At 44.9% G+C, this 19,472-nt stretch overlaps 9 protein-coding genes across 9 annotated transcripts; 5 read left to right on the top strand and 4 right to left on the bottom strand.

Moving 5' to 3' along the window:
• Window positions 1–150: 150 nt before the first annotated feature.
• Window positions 151–2,345, top strand: I203_102558 (uncharacterized protein; the record flags this gene model as incomplete). The annotated part of the gene is made up of 6 exons (XM_019146851.1): window positions 151–558; window positions 640–878; window positions 993–1,196; window positions 1,293–1,799; window positions 1,865–2,131; window positions 2,225–2,345. 6 exons carry the CDS (start codon window positions 151–153, stop codon window positions 2,343–2,345), a joined length of 1,746 nt encoding a protein of 581 aa, XP_019003401.1.
• A 686-nt stretch (window positions 2,346–3,031) lies between these two features.
• I203_102557 (uncharacterized protein) lies at window positions 3,032–4,323 on the top strand (the record flags this gene model as incomplete). The annotated part of the gene is made up of 5 exons (XM_065517127.1): window positions 3,032–3,077; window positions 3,152–3,384; window positions 3,433–3,493; window positions 3,556–4,154; window positions 4,246–4,323. 5 exons carry the CDS (start codon window positions 3,032–3,034, stop codon window positions 4,321–4,323), a joined length of 1,017 nt encoding a protein of 338 aa, XP_065373945.1.
• Window positions 4,324–4,390: 67 nt separating this feature from the next.
• Window positions 4,391–6,089, bottom strand: I203_102556 (uncharacterized protein; the record flags this gene model as incomplete). The annotated part of the gene is made up of 5 exons (XM_065517126.1): window positions 4,391–4,577; window positions 4,638–4,975; window positions 5,053–5,362; window positions 5,437–5,744; window positions 5,943–6,089. 5 exons carry the CDS (start codon window positions 6,087–6,089, stop codon window positions 4,391–4,393), a joined length of 1,290 nt encoding a protein of 429 aa, XP_065373944.1.
• Window positions 6,090–6,458: 369 nt separating this feature from the next.
• Window positions 6,459–8,463, top strand: I203_102555 (phosphoribosylaminoimidazole carboxylase; the record flags this gene model as incomplete). The annotated part of the gene is made up of 4 exons (XM_019146848.1): window positions 6,459–6,489; window positions 6,546–7,325; window positions 7,412–8,148; window positions 8,257–8,463. 4 exons carry the CDS (start codon window positions 6,459–6,461, stop codon window positions 8,461–8,463), a joined length of 1,755 nt encoding a protein of 584 aa, XP_019003398.1.
• A 291-nt stretch (window positions 8,464–8,754) lies between these two features.
• I203_102554 (uncharacterized protein) lies at window positions 8,755–12,464 on the bottom strand (the record flags this gene model as incomplete). The annotated part of the gene is made up of 4 exons (XM_019146847.1): window positions 8,755–11,659; window positions 11,773–12,081; window positions 12,165–12,280; window positions 12,354–12,464. The coding sequence occupies 4 exons, from the start codon at window positions 12,462–12,464 to the stop codon at window positions 8,755–8,757; spliced, it is 3,441 nt and encodes a 1,146-aa protein (XP_019003397.1).
• Window positions 12,465–12,903: 439 nt separating this feature from the next.
• On the top strand, window positions 12,904–14,130 carry I203_102553 (uncharacterized protein; the record flags this gene model as incomplete). The annotated part of the gene is made up of 5 exons (XM_019146846.1): window positions 12,904–12,930; window positions 12,997–13,029; window positions 13,082–13,121; window positions 13,181–13,237; window positions 13,430–14,130. The coding sequence occupies 5 exons, from the start codon at window positions 12,904–12,906 to the stop codon at window positions 14,128–14,130; spliced, it is 858 nt and encodes a 285-aa protein (XP_019003396.1).
• Window positions 14,131–14,463: 333 nt separating this feature from the next.
• I203_102552 (uncharacterized protein) lies at window positions 14,464–14,727 on the bottom strand (the record flags this gene model as incomplete). Its single annotated transcript, XM_065517125.1, has 1 exon — window positions 14,464–14,727. The coding sequence occupies one exon, from the start codon at window positions 14,725–14,727 to the stop codon at window positions 14,464–14,466; it is 264 nt and encodes an 87-aa protein (XP_065373943.1).
• Window positions 14,728–15,426: 699 nt separating this feature from the next.
• I203_102551 (uncharacterized protein) lies at window positions 15,427–17,443 on the top strand (the record flags this gene model as incomplete). Its single annotated transcript, XM_019146845.1, has 9 exons — window positions 15,427–15,518; window positions 15,600–15,646; window positions 15,728–15,901; window positions 16,017–16,042; window positions 16,109–16,145; window positions 16,210–16,274; window positions 16,350–16,622; window positions 16,751–17,150; window positions 17,235–17,443. The coding sequence occupies 9 exons, from the start codon at window positions 15,427–15,429 to the stop codon at window positions 17,441–17,443; spliced, it is 1,323 nt and encodes a 440-aa protein (XP_019003395.1).
• Window positions 17,444–17,801: 358 nt separating this feature from the next.
• I203_102550 (uncharacterized protein) lies at window positions 17,802–18,911 on the bottom strand (the record flags this gene model as incomplete). The annotated part of the gene is made up of 1 exon (XM_019146844.1): window positions 17,802–18,911. One exon carries the CDS (start codon window positions 18,909–18,911, stop codon window positions 17,802–17,804), a length of 1,110 nt encoding a protein of 369 aa, XP_019003394.1.
• Between the last annotated feature and the right edge of the window lie 561 nt (window positions 18,912–19,472).

The raw sequence follows: 19,472 nt of genomic DNA, 5'->3' as shown, positions 1-19,472 counted from the left end.
TCATTTGATACCATGGCCATGCGCATAACACGTGAGTGAACCCTACCTACCTGCCGAGTATCGGGAATCGAAGATAACCGTGCATACGATACAAGCACGAGTAAATTGTCTTATATTCCAACATGCCAATGTCAATGATCGATCTTCACGATGACTAACGGTCACGATGAGGTAGAGGCTGGGAGTAAAGCTGATAGCGAGGAAGATCTCGAGCTAGAGAATGTCGAGGAAGATGGACCCCTTCTATCATCCGCCCAGAATCCGCACCCGGAGCCCAAATCCAGCAGCTTGAGGGGATTGGCTCAACGTCAAAAACGATTCAAAGTCGCCGTTGTCGTGATCACCATCATCACACTGTCCTTCATTGTCTTAGGCTTAGAGTTCACTTCGTCCAATGTCGAGCCCGAGCTTGACTCGTTCCAGGAGACCCTCAAAGTTGAAAGTGAAAGAGCAAGGGAGTTGCTGCTGAGGAACATCGGACCTAGGATAGGTGCAGGTGATGGATTGGTAGTCGCTAGTCCAAGCAAGGGGGAGAAGAGCTATCTACCGGACTACTGCGTGAGTTACAATCACAATCCGGCTTCTTCCCATATGAGGTCAGGCGAGTCTAGAGGACTAAGAGCTGATGTGTAATTGAAGTACACTTGGACGAGAGATTCAGCATTGGTCTATCGATCTCACACGACTTTCGACTCTTCTTCGAACTCAGAGAATATATCGAGCCATGATGAACTACTACTCAGAGCGTACGTTCAATCTCAAATACCAATACAGACTAGGTCGAATCCCTCCGGAGGACTTGAGGATGGAGGATTGAACGAACCGAAATTCCAAATCGATGGATCTTCATTCTTAGGTAATTGGGGTAGACCACAGAGGTAAGTCAACAATCCACCCTTCGGCCCAGGTCCAGATATTACAATCCTCCAATCCTAGGATTCACTACGACGTCGATCGGTAGGATATTTTAGCTGATACACGTTAATGCGCAGAGATGGTCCAGCGCTCAGAGCCCTGGCTCTCATCCCGTATGCTCATTTCTTACTGGACAGAGGGTATCCCGCGGATCATTCATACGTCAAAGAGAACTTATATAATCCGGACAAGATGAGAGGTACTGGAAATGTCATTAAGAATGATTTGGAGGAGGTCGCTCATCGATGGTGGAAAGGGGGATTTGACCTTTGGGAAGAAGTGTAGGTGCATACTTTCGATTCTGGGCCATCCTCGACCCTTGATGTCCGTATGTATGTGACTTATGGATGTATGATGCTGATGTAGTATATATTCAGGAACGGCCATCACTTTTTCACGCTTATCGTTTCCTTACGGGCACTTCAAGCTGGATCGTCCCTTGCCGATCGCCTGATTGATTCTGGTGCTCAGGAGTATTACTCAAAACAAGCTGAATCTTTGGAACGCAAATTCGAGAGTTTCTGGAGCGATGAAAAGGAGCACTATCTCTCGAGTGTCTCATCGTTGAATCTCGATGATGATAACGATGATGCTGCGATATTTTCACTTCCTGACAGGCAATGGTCAGACTGTTCATTACCCCTTTCACTGATTCATGCGGGTGATCAAATCGACATTGATAATTATGGATATTCCAACAACACTGTCATTGGCTTTGGACCGGCTGATCCCAAGGTGATTTCTACCATATATCGATACATCCAATCATTCGATGGGTTATATAAGATCAACAATAATAAGCGAAGTTGGACACAAGGTTGGGCGTTGGGAAGATATAGGGAAGATGTATATGATGGTGTAGGTAAAAGTAAAGGTAATCCCTGGTAAGTCAGTCATACTACATCATGTCAGCCATATGAAGGAAAGCTAAATGACATGAATCTTCCAGGCATATATGTATTAATGCAATAGCGCAATCCCTCTACTTGATCGAACAGCGACATTACGAACAAGGATATATAGAACCTACAGAAATCACCAACAGTTTCTGGACAGAATTGATGAATGAACGTGTCAATAACGATAGGAGGGTTGAGCGCTATGAGAGAAAGTTTGAAATGGCTTTGAGAAGGTTGAGAGAAGTTGGGGACAGCTTCTTGAATGTCTCTAGAAATGCTATGGAACTGGGAGAAAGGATGAGTGAACAGATCGGACGGTGAGTACATCACTTGACTAAGAATGACCTCGATCCCTTGTTGGCTTCCTCTCTCTGCTGAATCTGCTCATCAAGGTTTGATCATTGATTTAGGGACAATGGAAAACCCATAGGAGCGAGAGACTTGACTTGGTCTTACGCGAGTCTCATGACCGCTGTCAAAGCAAGAGAAGACGCTGTATCAAAAGCGGACAATGGGGTCAAGGGTGCTTAGTCAAGCAGCTCGGAGGATGCTGCGCCATGATTCTATTATCTTTTTTTCTGCATATACATACATACTATAGACTGTTATACCGTTCATTCCCGATTGTAATGTACGAAAATGTACACATAAGTGATGTCGCGTGTACACAAAAAGTCATGAATCTTGCAAAAAACGTACAATGATAGGGTCCCGACTAGAGAGAAACCGTATGGTGGCTGTTTTGCACCGGGGTCATTATTATCGAAATAAGGAGGATTGGAAGAGTGGTGCAAATAAGTAGATTCTGATCCCATTTGGTAAATTTGACCTACGATGAGTAGGATCTTGATACACTCATCGAATTAATCCTCGCAAATGCTCACGTCCCTCTTCTATACCTAGCATTCACATCACTTCGTTTCGTGCCATACCTTCTTAGGTGGTGATATCTTCGTAAGGCCAAATAGTATCCGCCACGTGCCACTGTGATCCGACTTTAATTTGTTGGCATTCGGGCCGAACGTCAGTTGGAGATATTTCGGCGCGGATCTCTCTACCTTCAACTCGTTCTTTCCCTGTCCCAACTGAACATTTTCATACTTCGTATATCATATACATCACTACATCAGCAGCGCATAGCGAGATATCGAAAGCAGTACATCTGAGTTGTCGAGATTCCCAGCCAATACCTTCTCCCCTCCTTCTTCGAGTAAACAATGTCGTCTTCATCCCAGCCTAAATGTCTGGTTAGAGGTTCAATCAGTATGTCCCTCTTACACCGCTCGACAAATATCATTAGAACCATAACTGATCTCAATCCATCTTCGTCATCATAGATATCGACGAGTTTTTCGCTTTACCACATATCGTCCGACCTGGAGAGACCATCTCCTCGACTTCTCTCACTAAAAGAGCAGGAGGGAAGGGAGCGAATCAGGCTTATGCTGTTGCTCGTGCGGGAGGCCAGGTTGATCTGGATGGCTGTATAGGTAAAGATGGAGAATGGGTAAGGGACTTCTTGAAGAGTGGTGGTGTAGGTGACACCAGATTAATCACTTTGGATAATGAGGTCAATTTTCATCTTTGTATATGCCGGTATAGATTGTTCAGCTGACAGGTTGCGAAGTTGACGGGAAGGGCTATCATTCAATCTGCTGCTGATGGGGAGAACTCGATAGGTAAGTTACGTATGACAAGGCCATGGTGGAAGGGTGTCTAATGTGATTTCCATCAACTTCAGTCCTCCACGCCGGAGCAAATTACCACCTTCCTTCTCCTCTTCCCAATCCCGACTTGAAAGACTACACCCACATCCTCCTTCAGAATGAGATCCCTCTACAGTCAACTCTATCATACCTCAAAGCATCAAAGCAAGAAGGTCTGATATCGGTATTTAACCCTTCACCTATGTTATCCCAGAAAGAACTCCGCGAATTCCCTTGGGAATGTCTATCGTGGTTGATAGTCAATGAAGGTGAACTGTTCGATCTCTTAGACGCTTTCCAGCAGGATCCTACGACGACCAAAACCAAGAAGAGCAATAGTCTGGATGAGCTGAGCTTGGAAGAGTTAAAAGCTAGATCGACAGGTGGGATTTTGAATCTACATTCTAATTCTTACTTCTCCAAGAATATCAATATCATATGTACCCTCGGATCGAAAGGGATATTGTACTTCAACCCAACCTCAGGAAGTAAGGAGATAGGTCATCTACCTGCTGGGAAATTACTCAATCCGCTGAAGGATACGACAGGAGCAGGAGATTGTTTTGCTGGGTATTTTGTAGCCGGGTTGATGAGGGGTGATAAGCTGGAAGATGTCTTGAAGACTTGTTTGATGGTGAGTGACGATTTCAACTCCTTCACGTATACGTTTGATTTGATATTGCCCTGTTCGTCATATTAATTCACTGAGACTTACTTTGATATAGGCTTGTGCGATCTGCGTGGAGAATCAAGGTGCGATGGAAAGTGTACCCAGTAGAGATTCTGTCCTTTCTAGATTATAATGACTCATCTACCCTTATCGTCCAATACGAACAACATGCATATGACCAAATATATATGTAACCTGTCCTACAACTTGGCTCTTCCTTCCTTCTCCGCTTCTACCTTCACTTCCCAAGCCATCTTACCGAAGAAATCAAATACCGGTCTACTATCTGCTCTAGCATCTGCTGAGCTAGCTTGACCCAATGCCGCTCTAGCTGCTATACCTTGGGCGATAATTGCTAATCTGAACAGAATCCATGATCTCACCCAGCTACGAGAATACCTCTTCGTTAGTATAAGTCGATGTGTTGTTCAAGTCAAATGGACTCACCTTATTCCAGGGATAGGTAATACCCAATTGTCCCCTTTGTGCTGTTGATGGAAGGACGATCCATAGTTCATACCGTCCACCCACCATTTCTCCAATTCCTCTCTCTGGGGCAAGCCCGTCTCTTGACTTGTCAAGCCTTTCAGTCCCAATAACAAAGTCATGTCGTCCCTTGGATCATCGGAACCCAAAGCACTGGCTAATTCCTTTCGATGAGATGAAGATATTGGGGGGAAGGAGAATGGTAAGAGCATATTACCTAGGTCTGCTAATGGTGAGCCCAGAGTGCATAGTTCCCAGTCCAGTATACCTATGACCTTTGGCTCTGTGGGGTGGAATATCTATGAGTAGTACACTTGTCAGCACGAAATGAAGATTTTCTTTGAGCAACCAAGGAGCTGAGGTCTATGTAACTCACTAGATTATCCAATTTGTAATCCCCGTGAACTACCCCTCCTACTCCTCTCCGCAATTCCAACTCAGCAAGCTTCATAGCACCATCTTCGAACCACGAGTTCATCTCGGCAGTACCCCAAATAGCACCGACTTCTTCCCCTGTATCTTTATTTTTGGCTTTGCTCTGAGCGTGAGACACTTTGAGTAAAGAACCGACTTGTCTCGGGAAGTATGGCTTGGCCGATGGTAGAGGTGCAAATGACGCTGGGAGGTTCAGCGAGGCGATGGAGATGGTAGATAGCTTTGTCAATGTGGAGATGGCCGAGTGCCAGCTATGATCCATCACCACAAGAACACACTGTTAGTGTGTGCTATCTGCTAGTGAACAACAAAGATTGCAACTCACCAAGCCCATCTTTCATCCTTGTCCAATTCTTTCAAGCGCACATCAGTGAATATCCTTCCCTTCAGGTATTCCATCACGTAAAATGCTGCTCCAGCTATACTCTTGTCTTCACAAAGACAATACACTTTCGGCACGGGTACTTTGTGGGATTCTGATACAGTCTGGTTGTACCTGTTTAGTGCTGATAGTATTAGGTACTCGCGATCTACTCGATGAGCAGTCGGCGAGAGCAATGGCCCGGAGGGTGCTCTTCGGAGGACATATGATTGGTTTGGGCTAGAGGGTGTAAGGAGGTAAGTGGGATTGGACTGCAAGAGGCCATCAGTATCTTGTTCAACACCAAGTCGGGAAGGGGCAGACCTACTTGGCCGAACTGTCGAGATTGCAATAGTATATTAGCTGAATTTCAAGACTGACAGAACCCCTGGGAGAGGACACTTATATGATAGATCATCAAGGAAGCAAAGGTATTGCTGCTGAGAGTCTGTGATATCATTCTGACTCACCTTGAACTGTTTGACTTGTACAGGACCCTTGAAACCCTCGATGTTCTCCTCCAGATACGGTACCAGTTTGTCGAGAGGTAGCGACGACCTCACAGAGCTGAGCTCTGATCCGGAACTTGCAGTCGCTGGTTTGCTAGATCGGGCCATCGTGGATATTGGCTATATGGTTCACTAGCCAAGTAAGACTGGTCAGGTAGCATGAGTTGTGTCTTCGACAACATGATATCCTTCGTTCGACCTTGCTCAACCGGTTCAAAGACCTCATTATCTAACCGGCAAGCTGTGAGTTCATGCATTACAAAATAAGTCTAATCTCAAGTGGCGGCCAGGTTGTATTGACTATTACAATGCATTTTGTAATCGGCTTATCCTCCCGTGCTCACCCTCCCGTGCCTGGCCAACTTTTTTCATTCCTCATTCCCTACCTACTACCCCATCTACTCGTTAATCAAATAGCATTATCTTCATATCTCGATCCTTCTTGAGCATACTTGATCATCACACATAATCGTCATCATGGCACCTCAGAAGACAGTCGGTATCTTGGGTAAGTGCACCCATATTGACGCCCCCCTGACATAGTTGCTGATGATAGCCTCGCAGGTGGTGGTCAACTCGGTCGGATGCTCACCCATCCAGCCGCCTTACTCGGTATTCCCCTCCTAATCCTCGACTCAGGTCTCTATACACCCGCAAAGCAAACACTCTTACCTCCTGAAGATCATTCAGGTCACTTAGATGGACCTTTCACATCCGAATCGCATATCCGGGACTTGGCCAAGAAATGCGATATATTAACTGTCGAGATCGAACATGTCAATGCGGATGTTTTAGAAGCAGTAGAGAAAGAGGGTTTATGTGAAGTACAGCCTTCACCATCGACCATTCGATTGATTCAAGATAAATATCAACAGAAGAAATACCTTTCGGAAAAAGGTATACCCGTAGCTCCATTCGATGAATTACCACTCAACCCCACTGAACAAGATGTTAAAGCGATAGTAGGCAAATTGGGTCTACCTGTGATGCTCAAAGCGAAGACATTAGCTTATGATGGACGAGGAAATTCACCTTTGCAAAGTACTTCTTCGGAAGATATCAACAAATCCTTGGAGTTCTTAGGTGATAGACCGTTATATGCTGAGGGGTGGGCACCATTTGTGAATGAAGTTGCAGTGATGGTAGTAAGGAATAAAGAAGGTCAGGTGAAATCTTATGATGCGGTTGAAACAATTCATAGAGAAAGCATATTAAGAGTTTGCTTGGCACCTCTCAGAGGAGAGAAGGACCTGAATCATCGGGCGAGGGAATTGGCAGAGAAAGCTGTAGGACAACTAGAAGGTGCCGGTATATTTGGAGTGGAGATGTTCTTGATGCCAGATGGTGAGTTCAGTCTCATATACTCTTATCAGGTCCTGTTGCGCTCTCAGGTCTTCGATGCTGACTAAAACAACTTGGACCCATCTCAGGCTTTCTTCTCCTCAACGAAATCGCTCCTCGTCCCCATAACTCAGGACATCACACTATCGAAGCCTGTCACACCTCTCAATTCGAGAATCACCTCCGTGCAATCTTGTCTCTACCCCTCGGATCGACCGAACTCAGGGTACCTTCAGCAGCGATGGTGAACATCCTCGGTTCATCGTCCAGTATGGAACCTATCGAATCCATGCGGGATAACGCCCTGACCGTCCCCGGAGCGGCAGTCCATTTGTATGGGAAGAAAGAATCTAGGAAAGCTCGTAAAATGGGTCATATCACACTTACTGCTCAGTCCGATGCTGAGCTCAACGAGTATCTCCGAACAGTATTATTCGCTCAACCGGACGCAGCGGACGAATGGATCGATAAGATCGCTCCTCCTCCACCATCTCAGTCTCACTCGCACAAGAAACCTCTCGTGGGGATTATAATGGGTTCGGATTCAGATTTACCAGTGATGTTACCAGCGACAAAGATCTTGGACCAATTTGGTATTCCCTATGAACTCACTATTACCTCTGCGCACAGGACTCCAGAGAGGATGGTCAAATATGCTGAATCCGCCGCTCACCGTGGTCTACGAGCGATCATTGCCGGAGCAGGTGGGGCGGCACATTTACCTGGTATGGTGGCTAGTGAAACCTCATTGCCTGTCATTGGAGTACCGGTGAAAGCTAGTGTGTTAGATGGTGTGGATAGTTTGTATAGTATCGTGCAAATGCCTGTGAGTGAATGATTTATGCTCAAACATGGTCTCATCGTGAAGCTGCATACTTATTCGTGTAGATTGTGTACGATGTATGCTGATAACTTGTGATGTTGGTGAATATAGAGAGGTATACCATGCGCAACAACAGGAATCAACAATTCCACCAATGCTGCCCTCCTCGCTATAAGGATACTAGGAACATCGATACCGAATTATCAAGTGGCTATTGAGGAATATTCTAGGAAATTGGAGAATGAAGTGTTGGATAAATGTGAAAAGTTGGAAGAAATAGGTTGGGCAGGTTATGTAAAGGATGTTCTGAAGAAATAAAATAGATTAAACTATATCTTGTTTTATATAGAATGCATTTGTTAGATTTTTAGAAGGGATCGACTCTGAAGTAGATTTGATCATCGCTTCTCATTGCATAATTGGAACAAGAACAAGCGGTCACATTATGCGTACATCACATAGACTATGAAATATTACAATTTCGTATAATTCGTTGATCATCAATATCGTAATTCATGACTTGTCGGTGAATATTCATAAATCATATTCTTCAAATATCTAGGATCAAGGTCGAGGTCAACACAAAAGCTGAGGGCAAGTGTACCCATTTCATTTCCCTTTACTTGCTTTCCTATTCCTCGCTTTCATGATATTATCCATCATCTTCTTGACTTCCCAATCTCTCAGTCCATCCTTAACGAGGACGTTCAATTCGAAATTCCCATCCAAAATATTCTGCCTTTCCGCTCTGATAGGTCTGGGATCACATTCCCGTTCAGCTTGATCTTCTCGAATTTTCACTTCAGGATGAGTTTGTGCCATGCGATTCGATGGGTCGATATCATTCTTTGCATATTGTGCCGGTTCCACTTCTTCGTCGTCATCATCATCATCTTCATCTTCATCTTTGTCTTGACGAATTAATCTCGATTGTATATCTTCAGATTGTCTTTGTGTATTTTCTCGATTCCCATTATAAGCCCTTAACTTCTCATCGACATACTGAATACCTATCTGAGCATGACTTCCCATAGAATCTACAATGATCATCATATGATTTTCTTCCTCTTTGATCTTCAAAGGGTCCTTCGCTCCTTCCTCGATGACCTCTTCCTCCTCATCCTCAATGACTATAATCTCAACTTCATCATTCATCTGTAAATCCTGCGTTTTATCCAATCCATCGTCCAATCCATCTCCATCTTCATCTCCAACATCTTCCCCATCATCATCATCACTGCGTACCTCTTGCTCAACCCGATCGTCGTTCTTCGGCTCCACCTTTGATTCCCCAAGTACATCATCATTTTCTCGACTCAAAGAGCTTCCCCTCCTAGCCCATCTTCCCAACCTGCCCAATATCCCCTCGTTAAAATCACTATCAATTTTCATCCTCTTCTTCAACGGACTTTCGTCATCTTCGTCCTTTTTTGTTTCTCGCACTCGCGAAGAAGAAGAAGAAGGGAAGAATCTGATACTTTCCAGAAAACTCTTCCTTGATCCCTTTCCCGTTGATTGCGTTCGGGAGATTGGCGTAGTCTGACTTGGAACAGGCGTTAAATGCTCGATTTTGGGTTTCTTAATGGATGATTCTGGTTTATTTGACGAGATACGATGCGAGGGTGATATGTCAGCCGACCGAGTAGAAATGGAGGATATTTGGTTGTGCCGAGGACTGGTTTCATTGTGAAAAGCAGGTGATGATTGTTGTTTCTCATTCGGATGAGGACCCTTCGCTGAAAGCGGATATTCATGATCGTTCGTTAGACTTTGAAAAGAAGTAGTGACGGGTTTAGCCTGATTCAAATCAGGATTATCAACGTGGTCTGCATGTTGAGTCTCTGTTGGGATGTGGATAGCACCTTGCGATGCAACTTGCGCTTGGGATGAATCATCTTGAGTTTTATTGGAACCGCTCGTATTAGATACCTCAGCTTTTTGCTCTTTGTGCTGTGACAAGCTCTGATCACTATCGTCAACCAATATCTCGGAGATTTTCCTTTTCTGGCTCTGGCTTATATGGGAGATCTCCGAATTGGGCTGAGCCTGAGCATTGGCTGATGAGTCGGGAGATGAATTCGTCTGGGATGTATTTGATTTGGCAGATTGACTAGCCTCACCATTCTGAGATTTCTGCGAGTTGAACGGTGATATCGCTTTCTGTTGTATGACCTTACTGCTGATCGTTTTAGCAACGTCGTTCTCACCTTCATTGATGGTCTGAATACCTATCGATGACTGTCGGCGTTTGTTAGGTGTATCAGGTTTGGAGGAATGTCTCTCCACTTTTTGGGTCATCGCTTCAGCTTGAGGGGATTGGGCCAGATCATCGTGTTCCTGATATTTGAAAGAATCTCCGTATTTCCGCTGTTTCTCATCTGATATCGTTGCACGATCTTCAGTTTCCAATCTATTTCTATCAAGTCTAGCTTTACGTTTCGTTTCCCGCTCATAGTCCGACAGACCATCTTCATCTTCCTCGCCTTCATCTTGTTTCTTGCCATCACCTCGAGATCTTCTCCCCTCGTCTCCCAACTGATCAACTTCCTGGCCTTCCTCGTCTTCATCCTGATCATCCATCTGTACATCCTCTTGAGCAGGCGACGAAGAAGGCATAGCCAGCGGATCGAACATCTCTCTTCCTCTCTTCCTACTCCGTGATTCCTCTCGGGGTTTGATGAATATATCTTCATCACTCTCTTCTTCTAATTCATTTTCAGGCGAAGTCGGTTGTGTGTGGACAAGAGGTAATGGGTTTTGTCGAGATTTCCTAGATGAAGGCGAATCTCGAAATATCGGCGAATCCATATGATCTTCATCCGTTTGATCATTGTCGACATATATACGGTCAGCTTGGTTTCCGACTGTTTGAGTGATTATTGGTGGTCGAGGTTGTTGAATTGGCGTGACCATCTCCTGCTTTCCTACTTTCTTTAGATCTCCTGCTCCTTCTGATTGATCCAGATCTTTTTTCGTCATCGTTGGTGATTGTACTAATGAGTTATCTTCTCTTGCTTTGCCTTTCCATTCAAATTTGGCATTTTCCGATTGAGTCACGACATCGTCTTGCCCATCATCTCTCGCTGGGTTCAGGTTGTTATCTGTATCAGTTGTATCCTTTTCATTGCCTCTATCAAGGTCCAAGCCAAACATCCTTATGTCATCTAACATCTCCTTAGTTTCATCCGATTTATCAAATAACCACTCCGGAATGACTTTTTTCTTTCCCCCTGGACCATTGAGATACGGCTGAAGGAAGTCCAGTAGATTGATATCCCCTCTTTTCGACTGCTTTTTCTGTTGCGATTCGCTCACAGGGTGATGATCCTGCGTACTTTTTGACGATGAGGGGTATGAGGTGGATATTATAGCTGGAGAAGAATGATATCCTACCAAAGGGGATGAGAGGTGGGGTTTGACTGAACTTGGCTGGTTAGGATTGTACCGCGACGGTGTTTCAGTGTAAAGTGGATGTTGGCTTGTTGATGGAGCATGGGATTGACTTGAGTTGGTTCTATAGAGTGATTTCATCAATATCAACGAATCCGGTGAGGATTAAGAAAAGATGATTACATGGCAGTGATGTGAGTAGAACGGAGATGAGGGCTACGAAATGACAGTACTCACTCGCCAAACCACCATTTCCTCAGAACCCTTTGAACTTTCACATCCACATCCTGCTTCCCCTTTGACACCTCAGGGGTACCAGGGTAATACTCTGGGTCGTCCTTATCCCCAGTGACCACTTTCCATTGAAGTATCTCCAGCATGACCTCTGGTAAATCACCTGAAGCTGACACTGTGGTTGTATTGATGTTATTTGATTTGCGACGGGAAGTATTGGGAGGAGGTAGGAGGTGGATACGGAATGATTCGATTAGGAAAATGGCTCGAAGGTTGGAAGTTAATGATTCGGAGGGAAGTGAGGCTTCGGGTCTGTCGTGTCGATTCAAAAAAACATGAACAATTTGTAAGACCTGGTCCAACATGAGTTGAAATTCGAATGTGTCGTAGCTCACTCTTCAAACTCGTCTGTAGCTTCCACATCGAATTTGACCCTGATCCAATGGGTCTTATCTGAAATGACACCTCGAATTTCGGCATGAGGATCGAATCTGTCCCGGTAGGATGAAAACTATACTCGAAGAGATATGATCAGATATCATGATACTCTATAGGCTTCCCAGCTTGCGGCGCGACATGCTCACCTTGATGACTTGTGCGTACCTCCCTCGGATGGGTATCTTGTAGTTGGCCCCGTTCTTCAGGTCATGTTGCACTATGGCACTGGATATCCACGATGTGATATCTTCGGCCATGATGAGCCGCCCATGCAGATGAGGATGTCGCCCCCCGGGTACACTGTCGAATGCGATTGTCAGGTATTTGCAGAGAAGCAAAGGTCCGATATACTGAACCCATTCGAGTATTACGAGTTTCTGATTTCAACATTTCAACTGGTAATGTTGGTTGATCTCTTTGATTTCTTGACGCGTCTCGGTTGACGTGTACATGGAGTGGGTGATCATGACGTGGATTTTACGTTGTTTCGGAGGTATCCGCCTTCCAGTGCGCCAAGTGGAGGGAAGGGGTGTGTTGATGAGGTGATGGGTGATGTCTGTGTCCATGCTGATTAATAATGACAATTCCAAACATTCCGACATGCCTCTTCTTCTTCCATGCCTTTGACGACTATCGACTGAATAAATCTACCTTTGTATCACCTGAGAAACAACGGTCTGATACAGCTTTGACAAAATGACTCTAGCTTCAGTGGCCTTCAAGGTAAGCTCAGCTGCTTCTATTTCACTAAACGCTCTGATCAGTTAATTTCCACTTTACCATGAACAGACCGAATTTGCGGTTGACATGACCTGTCAGAATGTGAGTCAACAGTCCTTGTATATCATGACTCGAAGTTGACGGTCCTGAATAGTGTGTAAATGCAGTCCAAGGGTCTCTGAGAGATATACCTGGTCAGTTAAATGATCAGTCGACTCGCCTCTACTGGTAGCTGATGACATTTGGCATCTAGGGATTGAACGGTATGACATTGACCTGGAGAAAAAGAGAGTCACAATCATTGGCAAGAGTGAGTGATACGTTGATATAATGGACCATGCCACAATTGAATACGCATCATGATTAGCCCATGCAATCATTCATTCATTCATTATATATTTGTACCATTACTTTCGAAAATAGATGTACAGTACTGATGCATCTGTCCACCAATTCCAATACGAGTGAATTACAATGCTGATTCTTCTATACATAATCGCAGCCCCTCCATCACTACTCCTCTCCGCCCTCAAATCCACCAATCGCCAAGTAATAGTCCGAGGGTCTTCCCCCTCCAACTCGTCCATACCTCAAACAGCAGCTGTCTCAATCTTAGAATCGCCCCTTCCCATTCCAACAAATATCGCTTCCACCTCCAACCCCATCTTAGCCACATCTCCTTCTTCCTCTCCAATTGATTTACCGGGGATGAACGAATCCGAGTTTTCCCAAAAAGTATTCGGCATAGCTCGATTCGTCCAAATCGATCCTAAAACAATATTGATGGATCTAACAGTCCGTCTACCTCCTCCGGCCAATATCGGTTTGGGCGTAGCGTCCGGAGGGTGGAACGTTTATATATCTGAGACTGGAAATATAGTCAATCCACCAATTACGACTGGTAAGAGGTTTTTGGATTTGGGTAAGATCGTACCGGATAAAGATGGATATGCGGATCTGTTCAAGGAAGTAGACGGAGAATTGTGGAATTGGATAGGTAGAGGTTGTATCGTTCAATCAGACTCGTCCGAACCATCGATATCAACCCCGCAAGGAGAATCACAATCGACATCAGGGAAGATATTCGCTGGTGTGGTGGCTAGGTCGGCGGGTGCGTGGAGTAACGAAAAGACCGTTTGTGCTTGTAGTGGAAGGACGATGTGGGAGGAAGGAAGGGATATGGAGAAGAAGACGAAGTTGTGATTCGTGTGCATATGAATTGGGTATATCCATTGGTTGGTCCATTGTATGATATTCATGACCGTAAGACCTGGCTATATCTTACTGACAGATGGGCCGTTCTGAGCTGAGTCGGTGTACGCTCTGGTGATAAAAGGATATGACCAGATCAATGTCTAGGTATCGTAGTAATGAGCGTAGACTAGCTATGATGGTTCGTAGCTTGTAGCTTGATCGGTGATGTTGCGACCTAGATTTATAAGTGATTTAGCTGATACTGGCAAGCTGAGAGGAGTTGAAACAATCAAGTTGACCTACCTGACGTTGTGCTTTCCATAGTTGAATCTTACTACACGTTCATCCAAATGCCCACCATAGATACCTAATCCACAATGCCCACAATGCAACCACCACAGCTATCCTCTGACGATCATTCATCTTGTCCATCCACCTATCTTGATTCCATATCGATTGCCTATTCATATTTCCACTTCTAGGTTTGACTGTATGTTCGGGTTCAATCACTATGATCTTGGTGGTTTCTTCTCTGGTATGTACATGCCCATTGACGGTGGTCGTGTGCGTTTCCGTATATTGCGTGGTGGTTATGGAAAGTACCATCTCATGGAAGTTTGAGGTGCTCTGTGCTGTGATCCCCTAGATGAGAATGAGAAAAGGGGGGGTGAGAGTGACGATGCGATGGTTTCCTATATGTTAGGACGATTTTACGGGGACACGGGAAGCATTGTAAAAGTCGTGATGTTAAGAGAAAGACGTCATCATCGCCATTGTCTTCGACGTCGTCATTTAGTTTAAAGGAAAGGAAGTCGCCTACCACACGACTCATCACCATCACCTTGTATTCAATGTCATCTCATGTTTGGACTAAGCCAAGAGATTTGTCACCTGAAACCTAGTTGACAATTTTAAGTGAAGCACCGAGATAAGATCACGCATCTCTCCGTCGGAAAGGAAAAAGAATCAATCACGGTGATCATGAGATCTCAAGTTGATCGTGTTTGAGGTGAACATTCCTATTCCTACACTCCCAAAACATACCTTCCTCACGGTCATTCTCTCTGTCGCTGGAATCTCGAGATGCTACAGTAGAAGCTATCACCAGAAACAACTCCGGAAGATCGCTCGTTCCAACAAAAGCTACCGACGACCAGCCGAGAACTATACGACATACTAGCTGGTATTCGAGCGATCCGAGCGATTGTCAACAAAGGAGATCCACAAACAAGTGATACGTTGACTTATATCGGAATTTTTCAAGGAGGTTGAACCCGATTTTCAGAGGATTCGCTAACAGATACAATGGTCGATCGGTCATTCATCTCTGCGCTGATACAGAGCTCGGCGGGAGAATGGGCCCTGATATTGGGTCTGGTTTTCGGAGGATGCTGCTCGTAAGTCCAGTCCTGGCCATCTTGAGGAATTCAGATTCGTTTACCCCATGCTGATCGGACCATCCCAATCTCGTTGTATAGCAATGTATGGGCATTGGAAGGTGTACTGAAAGATCATCCCAAATCAGGTAAGTCCGGCTATCTCACTTTGCATGTATCTACTCAGCATCACAAACACACTCACTGACCTTCTGTCCCATACGGTATAGGCACTTTCCTAACATTCGTTCAATTCGTCTATGTCACAATAACGACCATCTCATCGCAATTGATATGGAAACATGTACCGAAAGTTGGTGTGCCCTATCCTGTGTTGAAGACTAGGAAGGTACCGATTGGACGATGGGGTGTTCAAGTTGTTTTGTTTCTGGCGGTTAGTCTGAGTGAGCCAACTTCTCCTCCTTCTTCCTTCTTCCTTCTTCCTTCTTCCTTCCTCACTTCCTGTCTTCTATTTCGTCTTAGTTTTGATTTAGCTGATTTTTAGTTTACTGAGGATAGTGAATAATTATGCTTTCGGACTAAAAGTCAGTTCATTATGCCTTCCCTCAGCCTCAAGAATGGGAACACGAGCTGATGTACTCTGATGACAGATACCTGTTACGGTACATATCATATTCCGAAGTGGCGGTTAGTCAGCTTTCTATTTAGTTTCGGTGACTTGAGACAAAGCTGATAGACACTCATGACACAGGATTATGCGTATCGATGTTGGTTGGAAGTATATTTGGCAAGAGACGGTATTCATTCGGGCAGATAGTGAGTGATAAATTCCATCTGCGTCTCTATTGCCCCTTTTCGGCGTATATCGCTCATACGCTACGTATCTCACAGCTAGCTGCCCTTCTGATCACTTCCGGTATAACTCTCGCGACCATCTCTGCACCTCGACCACCTCGACCACCACGCATCCAAGAATCCCCATCTTCACCTACGATAAGTACTTCGCACGCCTCTCATCATAGTTGGATACCAGACCATCTGGAATATTTTGCGGGAGTGGGCCTACTCACTTTGGCGATGATCATCAGTGCGTTCCTGGGTTTATGGCAAGAACAGACATATAGGATATATGGGAGGCAATGGAAAGAGGCTTTATTCTATGGTGTGAGTTTGATTTTCTACCAGTCACGAAGGGGATCCCTCTTTCCCGTAAACATGTGCTTGAGTACCGTCATTGACCATTCACGATGATTGTGAGTGGAGAGGAATATTGACTATTCATCTGTTCGCAGCACGCCTTGTCTCTCCCATTCTTCCTCCCAATGCAATCCTCCCTCAAAAGCACATTCAACTCCTACCTATCCTCGCCTCCTATCAACTTATCTTCCCTTACGCTGCCTTCACCGATCACTTCATCTTTCCCTATCCCCTTTCCCACGTACAACCCTCTGAAATCGATATTGGGCGGATACACAGACTTGTTAATACCTTCTGCGATTCTGGGTTTGTTAATCAACATCGTAACTCAGGGAATATGCGTAAGGGGTGTAAATAGATTAACGTCAAAAGTCAACTCCGTCACTGTCAATTTGGTGTTAACCGTTAGGAAAGCTTTGAGTTTGTCCATCAGCGTTTGGTGGTATAGGTCGGGCTTTAATGCTGGTCTAGGGGCAGGAGGGATTATGGTGCTTTGTGAGTTCGATGTCCATCACGATATGCTATTGTCCATTTCATCCTTGTTGGTTGCATCCAACTGAGCATCCTATAACAACATAGTGGGGACTATCCTATACTCATTCGCACCTGGTCCGAAAGGCTTATCTGATCCTCCTCAAATCAAAAAAGAAGCTGAAAATGTGCGTGATGATGGAATATCAGGCGAGACAAGTAGTACAGGTAGTAGCACTTCCAGGATTGATGGTAGGCCTGGTGATCAAGCTGAGGTGAGAAAGAGGAATAGACAAACTAGAACGATAGTAGGATGATCCACTCGGGGAAATCAGAATAGAAACTCCATCATTAGAAGAGATGCCTTATATGTGTTTTGCTTGGAGTGGTTAATAACGTTATTGACGATACACGGATTGTCCAATTGATCTGTACGATGTTGAAGATTTGTAGATGCAGTGCATATGTTTATACCATGCATAGAGATACATTACTATAGATTTCGTGTGATAGCGGTGCAATGAGTGGAATACTGTGTTATCAAGGATAGGGCGACCTCGTAGACCATTCTTGTCTAGAGGTATAGGCCCTTCCTGCATGAAAGGTGATTAGCACCTGCAGAGCTTCCATGGTACGACCCGACGAGTCGATCTAATCCATCTACTAACCACCAAATCACCTTCCCTCTCCTACCCACTCTTTCACCAATACATCCAACAACTCCCCAGCACCCATCTTCCTGGCCAAGGGCGCCCCCTGTCCAGCCCATTGCGCACCATATCCATACTCTCCTTTGGATTTCGCCAAAGCATGCAAAGCTTTTCCAGCATCATACGTTATTGGATAATCCGGTATATCCACCCTTCCCTCTTTTTCAACTTGATCTTCTAATTGTGTAAATTTATTGACTAAAGATCTAGCTGGTCTACCAGATATGACTCTAGTCATCTTTGTCCTCTCACTTTTACTACTGAACAACGCATCTTTATATCCTTGATCAGCAGATGACTCGGCGCATCCTACGAATGCAGTTCCTAATTGGACGGCTACAGCTCCTATGTCTAGGTACGATCGTACATGATGACCTGTCATTATCCCTCCAGCAGCTATAATGGGAGTATCCAGCTGTTTGACTAGAAGGGATGTCAAGACGAATGTAGATAATTGTTGATCTTCACCTATAGGGTTGAATATACCTCGATGTCCACCTGCTTCCCACCCTTGAGCAATTATATAATCCACTTTTCCCGTCCTTTCTATCATCCTTCCTTCTTCTAAAGACGTAGCAGTAGTCATCAATATAGCTCCATTCTCTTTCAATTTATCTAATACTTCCAAGGATGGGAGGCCAAAATGAAAGCTGATAACTGGCGGTTTGAGCTCGAGTAAAATGTCAACCATCTCTGCATTGTCCATAAACGATTTATATATCACATTCAGTTGGTCAGGTGAATTACCACCATATTTCTCGAAATGCGGCTTTAACGTATCTAGCCATCTCTTGATGATTTGTGAGTCGGAATTAGGATGCTGGTGGACAAAAAGATTCACATTGAATGGTTTATCCTTGCGTGAGAAATTCTGCGTATTTAAGATCATCTGTCTAGCTTGTGAAGGTGTACTGGCCCCTAGACCGATTGAACCTAGTGCACCGGCGTTGGAGATAGTTGATGCTAGCTGAGGGGTAGACACGCCCGCCATGGGTGCCTGGATTATTGGATAGACGAGGTTGAGCCTGGAGAGATGGGATTTGACGAATGATGAGATGGGCAGAGGAGGAGACATGATGGAAGGATTTGCTTGGGTGGTGTAGTGGGAGGGTCGTTGGATGATGATGGAGATACTTTACCAGGTTGGATGAGAGGAGACGGAGTGACACCACTCGAGTAGATGAGAGTGCCGCTGTGCATGGTTCCCATGAGTCATCGGTGCTGATTACCGAAGTAGGCTGTTTTAACCGAGTTTGACCGACAAAGACTAAAAATAGCATGGCGTACTCGAGTATCGTTCACTTCTGACATTGATCATAGCTGACACATCGCACTGTACATTACCATTGACAGAAACAGACTACATGAACGAGTCTGACCGGTCTATTACAGTCTTTTCCTTACTTCTTCCAAGCTGGAAGGATAAGTGATTTCCCTTACACGAATGGCAGATGCAAGACAGTTGAACCGGTCCAAATCACCTAAAACCCCTCTTCATCCCCACATCCAACTCTCTATTTCCTCCCCTGTGTACCTGGGCGGTTCTCCAGGGGGGTATACCCGTCAGCTCAACTTCATGTCTTCCAAGAACAACCTCCCCCCCCTTCCCACACACACACTCTTTTTTCCGCTCTCA

The sequence above is a fragment of the Kwoniella mangroviensis genome (assembly GCF_000507465.2).
Source record: "Kwoniella mangroviensis CBS 8507 chromosome 1 map unlocalized Ctg01, whole genome shotgun sequence".
NCBI lineage: Eukaryota > Fungi > Basidiomycota > Tremellomycetes > Tremellales > Cryptococcaceae > Kwoniella > Kwoniella mangrovensis.
The sequence above is the reverse complement of the archived record's forward strand: the minus strand, read 5'-3'. Positions and strand labels throughout refer to the sequence as shown.